The sequence below is a fragment of the Aptenodytes forsteri genome, unplaced genomic scaffold, assembly GCF_000699145.1.
Source record: "Aptenodytes forsteri isolate BGI_AS27 unplaced genomic scaffold, ASM69914v1 Scaffold12, whole genome shotgun sequence".
Classification (NCBI taxonomy): Eukaryota; Metazoa; Chordata; class Aves; order Sphenisciformes; family Spheniscidae; genus Aptenodytes; species Aptenodytes forsteri.
The window spans coordinates 597314-605964 of record NW_008794161.1 but is presented as its reverse complement, the minus strand read 5'-3'; the positions used below and the strand labels follow the sequence as shown (position 1 = coordinate 605964).

The 8651-nt window shown below is 39.0% G+C and overlaps 1 protein-coding gene across 2 annotated transcripts in view; it reads left to right on the top strand.

Moving 5' to 3' along the window:
• The window catches only part of PI4KA (phosphatidylinositol 4-kinase alpha), a 63634-nt gene extending 55397 nt beyond the window's left edge, over positions 1 to 8237 (top strand). For both annotated transcript variants that reach the window (XM_019472513.1, XM_019472514.1), the window contains exons 47-54: positions 421 to 530; positions 1146 to 1250; positions 1716 to 1841; positions 2162 to 2282; positions 2966 to 3125; positions 4369 to 4458; positions 5327 to 5410; positions 7529 to 8237. In XM_019472513.1, the coding sequence (XP_019328058.1) occupies positions 421 to 530; positions 1146 to 1250; positions 1716 to 1841; positions 2162 to 2282; positions 2966 to 3125; positions 4369 to 4458; positions 5327 to 5410; positions 7529 to 7580 (848 nt within the window). In that variant the 3' untranslated portion in view covers positions 7581 to 8237. The remainder of the gene's footprint in view (positions 1 to 420; positions 531 to 1145; positions 1251 to 1715; positions 1842 to 2161; positions 2283 to 2965; positions 3126 to 4368; positions 4459 to 5326; positions 5411 to 7528) is intronic.
• Positions 8238 to 8651: the final 414 nt, after the last annotated feature.

The following is an 8651-nucleotide window of genomic DNA, read 5'->3' as shown; positions in this document are numbered from 1 at the left end:
TCTTTTCCCCCCTTTTTTTTTTTTTTTAAGTCCCAGGGAGCAAGCCACATTAGGTATCTTGAAGAAATGTTAACAGTTACTTTAAACTAACATATAAATTGATTGCCTTTCCCTGGTTTTTAAACTGTAGCAAACTCCAAGTTTTGGCAGTTTTTTTTCTCATAATAAATTTTGTGGGATGCCCTAGCTGACTAGCTTAATGCAATTCAGGCATTTATCAGGTAAATCATGAACACTATTTTGATATGTTCCAGTTCCAGCAGACAAAGGGAACTATCTTACGGCGTTCACCTTGCAAGGCAGAAATATCTGTAGTGCACCTGCAGTGAAACATTGTGGTTTTAAGTGCAGCGGGCTTGTCATGATAGAAAGTTACTAATTAAATCTGTGTCTGGTTTTTGCTTTGTACTCTTCTTGCAGGTCTGCGTTGTCGTTCTGATTCCATAGATGAAAGTGCAGAAGAAGGGGTGGACAGTAAGAAAATCTGTTGGCAGGCAGCTATCTTTAAAGTGGGCGATGACTGCAGACAGGTACAAAGCTATCAGGCTTTGCAGTTATAGAAGGCAGATTTATAGGTGACAATATGTAAGAAGAAAATAATTTTAGTATAGAAATAATTTTCTTTGGAATTTTGAGAATCTCCAGTAGTTATGGACTGAGGGAGAGAACTGTGTTGTACCACTAGAGAAATTCTGGTTTGGAAACAAAGGCCATTCTTTCAAGACAGTTTACCATGACTTGGAATTCTTTTTTCAGAGTTTATTTGTCGATTGAACTATTGGTAACATAGCAGTAGTTTCCAAGGTGGTATCTTGTACATTGAAGTTTGATTGCCTTTGATTAAGAGGGAATGCTAGCTATTATCCCTGGAGTTATTAGAAGCCCTTTTCTCAAAGAGTGATGGAAAAGTTTGTTCTTCATAGGTCAGCAGTTAAATCTTCGGTGTTGCTTGCTACCCACTTAAACAGCATTTATCTTTTCCCTTTTTGATTTCCCCCAGAGCCACAGTGCATGCACAAGCACACATCTGCAGACCTGCTGGGGTAACTTAACGTTAACTTCAGAGTTCTTCAGAGCATTTTTGTAATCTAACTTATGATCCGTAACCCCTGTAATGCTTGTGCAATTTTTTTCTTGTATAACAGGACATGTTAGCTTTACAAATCATCGATCTCTTCAAGAACATATTTCAGCTGGTAGGCCTGGATCTCTTTGTGTTTCCATACAGAGTGGTGGCCACAGCTCCTGGGGTAAGTGGGCAATTAACTGTACTGCTGTAGAAAATAGTTCCTGATTAAAAAAGACTTTCTCTTCCAGCACACATAAAAATTTCATACTGTAAGGAAATACTGCCCACATCACTTATGCCAAATATTTGAAGTACCAGTGACAAAGAGAGTCTTTCCTCTCCTGCTTCCTGCTTTTCTAAAGCTTTTGGCTCTGAAATTTTGCTGCCTGTGGTTATTCATGTTTGTTGTTTGATTTTGGGGACTACATTGTGCAAGTCAGTGGAAAGTCACAGAGCTTGTCTTATGTTGCGTGGAAATCCTAAAAAACTGGATATACTTCTTTTATGAATAAACTAGAAATTCTGTATTCAGTGATCTGTAAGTTTCCCCACATTTCCCAGGGGACCTGTATGACTGCCAAGAGCCATGAACAAAATATATGTTGGGAGCGTGCTTTACAGACCTGTTTCTCTTCTTCCCCTTCAGTGCGGTGTTATTGAATGCATTCCTGACTGCACATCCCGTGACCAGCTGGGCAGGCAGACAGACTTCGGGATGTATGATTACTTTACAAGGCAATATGGAGATGAGTCTACCCTTGCATTCCAGAAGGTAAAATATCAGTTGGCAAGCACAGCAAAATCTCAACTGAGAAACATTCTAGCTATAAGAAATAATGACAAATAATTGGATAACGACTACCATAATGCTGTATCTGGTTTCTGATGCTGATAATCCATTTTTAGCTATGAGTGAGTTAGCTAAAGAAGTTATTGCAGCTGTAGATGTATGGAGAATATCATTGAACATTGCTTCAAACTAATCACGAAAGGAAAAAAAAAATTTTTTGTTCAGCTGTATCTGCTCCTGGGATGGAGAGTTATTAAATTCTCTGTGTTCTTCTGATTTGTTTTAACTTCTTGCTTGTACAGGCTCGCTATAATTTCATCCGCAGTATGGCTGCGTATAGTCTTCTCCTGTTTCTGCTCCAGATTAAAGACAGGCATAATGGCAACATCATGCTGGACAAAAAGGGACACATCATTCATATTGGTCAGTCATATCCACATTCGAATTTCAGTAGTTACCTTTTCCTTCTGCTGTAAAGTATTGCTCATAGAAGACAGTATGCCATTTCCCTTTTGAGATCGATCTATATACTGATTTCACAGTCTGTAAATATACATGGGATTTTTTCATGCCTGTTCAGTATTGTATGTATATTTGCGTTGGCTGCTTCTGTGTAAATTTAGCGTTGCAAAGTTTTACCAGCTTCAGGAAAGTATATACACGCATATGTATGGATTATGCATGTATACGTACTTAGGCATTCATAGATACATATATGTGTGTGTGTATATATATGTATAAATACATAAATGTATCTTTGGGTTCCTTCCATCACTGTATGGGTATGAATTAAATTTGACAAGTAAATTTATATAATTGTGTGAGGCTGTAACCTCTGCTTTAGCTTTGCTTTTCTGGAACTGCATGGATGTTTCAGCGAAGAGTTTATTTGATGCCATCATTCTTACGTCTAGTCTAATGTCATGGTGATGATTCTTCTGTTGGCATTCTTAGACTTCACCAAAGCTTTTTTCCAGTTGGGGTTGAAATGTTGGTAGAAACAGTAGGTACTAATATGTGAAATCCACCTCTCCTTTTTTCTGTCAGCTTTGAGAGCGCACAATTAACCAACAGAGTTTATGAGACAGCTTATCTTTTGTGCACAGATTTTGGATTCATGTTTGAAAGCTCACCTGGTGGAAATCTGGGCTGGGAGCCTGACATTAAGCTGACTGATGAGATGGTGATGATAATGGGAGGAAAAATGGAGGCAACTCCATTCAAGTGGTTTATGGAGATGTGTGTCAGAGGCTATCTGGCAGTCAGGTAAGGTGTTCTTAACTGCTCAAATTGGAAATGCTTGCATGCCTAAAACCAGATGAGAAGATAAATAATAATAAACATTTGTCTGTAGGGGGTCTGAGCCTGTCAGACTGTCCTGGTACATCTTGCAAACTTTGAGACAACTTAATAATCCTGCAATTTTACAGCCTAACTTTGTGGGGTTTTTTTCTGTTCTTATGTTATATTTGAAAATTTTATATATTATATTCATTTTATAAATGTGATTTTACACACATTTCCTCACAGGATTTAGTATACTGTTAAAACTTTGCAGTAAGAAACCACAGAATCAAAATCTTTCTTGTTTTCCCAAATAGGACAATCACATTGATCACCATTTCAGCTAGAGTTAATTAGGTAGGAGATGTGAAAAGGTGCTACGATTTTCTTATGTGAAATATGCAGGGGTTTTGGTAGCTCAGCTCTTCAGCTGTGATTGCCAGCCAGTCACAGTAAAGATTTTCAACTTTACCTTGCTCCATACCAAGCAAACAGGGTTTCCTTTAACATGCAGGAGCGCTAATAAATCTGTATGAAGAGGATGTTGCATGTGGGTAGGAGGAGGACAGTACAATAGAGTCCAGATAAAAGCTTGTTTTATCACGAGTATAAAGTACTATTGATGTTATCTTACAGAATCAAAGTTTCTTCAGCTAGTAGCCCCAGAAGGGGCTGTCTTGGAGTCAAGATCAATTTGGTTCCTTGAGGGGGAGCAGGCTGGAGAAAGTTTTGTGTCAAGGCAAAAATGTCACTGAAGTAGTAGGGTAATAGTTTGGTAGGTAGTAAATGTTCTGAGTGGGAGGAGAGGGAGAAGGGAAGCTGGGCTGATGTAGCAAAGAATTACATAGAGTAATTAGAAGATAATCTGTTACTGTGGTATTGCTGGTTTCAGCCTTTTGTACTGTTTTGATGCACTGATTCACCTTTCTGATGCCAAAGAAATGTTGTTTACTAAAGCATTGCTTTCTATAATCCTCCTTGAGAATGTTCATCTTGCAGCATTCTGAGTATCTGGTAGTCCAACATAAAGGAGTGAAATTTAATTAAAGTGACAGATTGCAAGCAATGGTGTAGCTTCACCAGCGAATGTAAGAGGATTACATGTGTTGATTTAATTACAGAAAAAGGTGTGAGCCAGCTCGTTGAACTCCTCAGCTTGCCTGCTTTACCTACTAAGGCTGCAGAAGTTTGAGTGCTGTAACCTTTTTGTCCTCTTTTTCTCTAGGCCTTATATGGATGCTGTCGTCTCACTGGTTACATTAATGTTGGATACAGGGCTGCCCTGTTTCCGAGGGCAGACAATCAAGCTGTTGAAGTAAGTCAGCATATGTATTAACCTGAAAATGTTCATATATTCTTCACAGAATGTATACTGTCACAACTTGTGCAGTGAGCGTAGGTGTCACGCTACTCAAATATCTTAAATGTCTTAACGTTGTAAAAATGGTAATTTTTGTTTATAAAATATCTCGGAAAGTAGGAATTCCAGAGGCCTTTTCATAGAATTAAGTTCAAGCTGTTCAATGACTGTGCGTGTACGTGGATTATCTTTAAGTTCGTAGGACTAGCAAAGTAAGACTGTAAAGGAAAAGGAGAGGTAATGTGTTGCAGAGTCTGATGCCCTCTGAAATGGTGTTGGACTCTGAAGAACAGCATCTTAAAATTTGTTCTACAGATAACAGTACTGAATGGGACTATGTTGTAACACCCAACAGCTTAGGCAAATACACATTCTAATGTGACACTTTAAACAGCCCTTCAGGCTTATGCCTCCAGAATTAGCTCCAGAGCGAGCGGAGTTAGCACAGCATTTCCTGCATGTAACTTCCTACAATTTCCTAAAGATAAGCACAGATTCATGAAGTGTGATGGGCTGGAGCTCAAGGGCACCACTGGGTACAAAGGTATTTTAAAAGCAGCAGCTGCCTAGAAAGAGGGATCTGCTGTTCCTGGAGTTACCACTAGACTGATGAAAAGTTCACAGCCTCTGTCTCCACTGTAAGACTAACGGCAAGTGCTTATTAAACTACTACATAATTTGTACGAAGTAGTCTCACAAGAAGTAGGTGTTTGTAGCAAGTGACATCAACACCTGGCTGAGCTTGTGCAAAGACATGTTTGTATCATGCTCAAAGGAAACCTCACTAATTTTACTCTTGCTTTTTGTGATTTTCTGCATATAGACACAGGTTCAGCCCCAACATGACTGAACGGGAGGCTGCAACTTTCATCATCAAGATCATCCAGAATTGTTTCCTCAGCAACAGGTTTGGCATCTATGCATGTCTTCTCCCTATGGCTAAAGGAAGGTCATCAAGCTTTGAGCAGAGCTAAGAAGTAGAGTTTTATCAGTCAGATACCAAACATTTTTGAGTTGTTGATATTTAAAGCTGCTATCCTGCATTATCTGCTTCTGAACGTGCTGCATCTCCTCCCTTTTACGCTGGGAAGGAAGGCTTAAGCCCAGGCTGGTCAAATAGCAAGGCTGGCTGGTCTAAAGAATAGAAGATTTTCTGTCAGAGTGAATCTTTGGCCCAAAAGTTAAGCATTTTGGCTCCTATGTTAGGGCACAGCCAACTGTACTATTAGGGTTATGTGTCTAGTTGTGATATCCCCTTTATGTAGGGTAGGGTCACCTCTACGAATAAAGGGATAAATAGTAAAGAATGGTATTGAATGGCAACAGGAATAGTATGCCTTCTGGTCAGAATGAAGAGAGAGTCATCTTGAAGCTTGTTCCCTTTTATTTTGTAAGGAGAAGGTTTCTTAAAAACAATATGCATGGTCCATTGGTCTGAGTAAGAATGAAGCTGAAACAGGACTACAGTGACGTTTCAAAATCTTTTTTATAATTGCTTGTAGGCATTAAGTTGCCTGAATATCCTCCTAAAATTCAAAGCTGCTATTCTGTGCTATTTGCTATTCTGCAAAAGTGTTTTTGACTCTTCTCTAGAAATAAGTTCTAATCTTTCTGCTAATTTTTTCGTCATGACTTGATACTACATTAACATATTAATCATTTTGCTAGACCATATGTTACTTATTGTATAATATTGGCTAGGGAAAATGCCTCAAGTAGAGAACATTGGCAGTGCGGTTTTTGAATGTCTTTGTAGCTGGGCCATTTTATTTGCCATCTACTATTCAGTATGCCGAATGGAATAATCAATTCTGCTAATTTTTTCGTCATGACTTGATACTACATTAACATATTAATCATTTTGCTAGACCATATGTTACTTATTGTATAATATTGGCTAGGGAAAATGCCTCAAGTAGAGAACATTGGCAGTGCGGTTTTTGAATGTCTTTGTAGCTGGGCCATTTTATTTGCCATCTACTATTCAGTATGCCGAATGGAATAATCAATTCGTAGCAATTTAAAAAGTAACTTAATCACCAGCTAGCCAATCAACTAGGTTTTTTCCCTGCAAGTATACAAATAGTTTGGTATCTTGTGCAAAACTTTTGAAAGGAAATGACATGTAAAATGTAATTTTAATACATTTAATACTTTGAATATAATAAATTTAATACTTAACATCTTAAGTGCATGTTTTATTATTATCCCAGACAATACAGACTTTGTGGGATATATTGGAGAATAATACAAACTCTTGTGTAGTTCCATATGGGGTCAGCTTGAGACCAGTAAGGCTTACTGGCTCAGATACAGCCCTGCTGGAACTGAATTGGATTTTCTAGTGCCTACTGGTGCATCTGCTCAGAATCTTAGATTAATATTGGGGGTTACGAAGGCAGTCACGCTGCTGGTGAATGCCCAGAGCCAGCTTGGTTCTGACAAGCGTGAGCTTCTCTACCTGTGGCATGGTTAGTCTGTGACCTGAATAAGCTCTGCCCATGGATAATTGAGTTACCTGTAACAAGGCTTAGATTTGTTTGTTCAGTCACTCATCGGAGATGCTGCTATTAATGCTGTTATTTCCCCTGTGCTTTTATTTTCATTATTAGCGTTCTCTTTAATTAAGATTACTTTTATTTCCACATGATCCTGTCTCCATGCAGCCCTGATGATCTTGCTTTGTTCATTACGCATTTCCTTCTCCTAAAACAAACTGGCAATGCCATGTGAGGTGCTTCTGGCTTATCCAAACACAGGATCCAAGCTGCTGTTGCCACACTGAGAAGCATGGAAATACTTTTTTTTTTACCTAGTTTAAACAAGAGCAGGATGTTTTGTGCTGTTCATAACAGTAACTGGGCCTTCACAATGCCTTCAAAGCATGTAGGGCTAGTTTTGATTAGCAGCTAATTTCCTTCACCCATGTTTTGTTTCTGTGGGATCTTGATGTTTGTTTCTGTGACAATGCGTGCAGTGTTTTTTTAAACTTTTACTTACCTCTGGCTTTGCTTTTCTTCTGTAGGAGTAGGACATATGACATGATCCAGTACTACCAGAATGACATCCCATACTGAGAGACACTAGAGATTTGCTGCCGAAGTGAAACATGCAACCCCGTGCCCTCGCTCCAAACTTGTAATAAATAGGAGATGCTCAACCACACCTCGCTATCTTCCATCTTTTGTGTATGTGTGTACATGTGGGTACATGTTTCCTGGACATTGCAACAATCAGTCTGATTCATTCCTTTCTCTTTACCAGGTTATATATATTTCTGTTTTTCCCTGGATTTTTGGAGTTGGGCTGCAATCACAATAAAAATTGTACTACGATTATGAATGTGTGAAAGAGGTCAAGCTGGTAGAGTTTGATAATTTTTCATGCAATGCAAGGATTTTATAATACCTTTAAAAAGTTAAAAAACCCCAACCTTTCCTGCACAATCCCACAAAATGCCATGGAAGGGAAGGGGATGGATTTCTCTTGGAAGCAGAAACATTGACTTGTTCCACTTTACTGTAGAAAAAGCCTGATAATCATCCAAGGTGGTGATGTCTGTAGCTGTGTTCATACTTTGCACTGTACATGGTCCCTGCTATGTGGTCAGTATTTCATATGTACATGAAGAATGTATTTTTTCCTTTTGTGTGTTTTAAAAAAGAGACTCTACTGAAGATATATTTAATCTATACAACGTAATAAAAGACCTTAGACTTCGTGTCTGTTGCAAATCTCTTGCCATGCGCTGAGTTTTAGTTTATACACTACATCATTCTGCACATTTGTGTACTGTTCATTATATTGTGACCTTTCTTTCTACTGGAGAAATCAGATTTCTTCTTCAGCTTCTCATTCATCTTAAATGAAATTTTTTATTCATAAAAGAAATGTTTTGTGCAAGACTCACATACGGAGCTGAAATGTAGGACCAAGGTAAAGCTTCCCCCCATGCTTCTTACAAAGTAGCCCTGCCCTGGGCTGGGACACAAGTCTTCGGCAAGCCTCCTTCCCTCTCCGCAGGCTTGTCATTCTAGAGTGTGCTCTTGAAAATTTAGACAGTCCCATCTTTAGGGTTTTTTTTCCCAGATGTCCAGTCCATGCCCGCTCTGGGAAGGGGCTGCCGGGGCCGGGCCGCTTACGGCGGG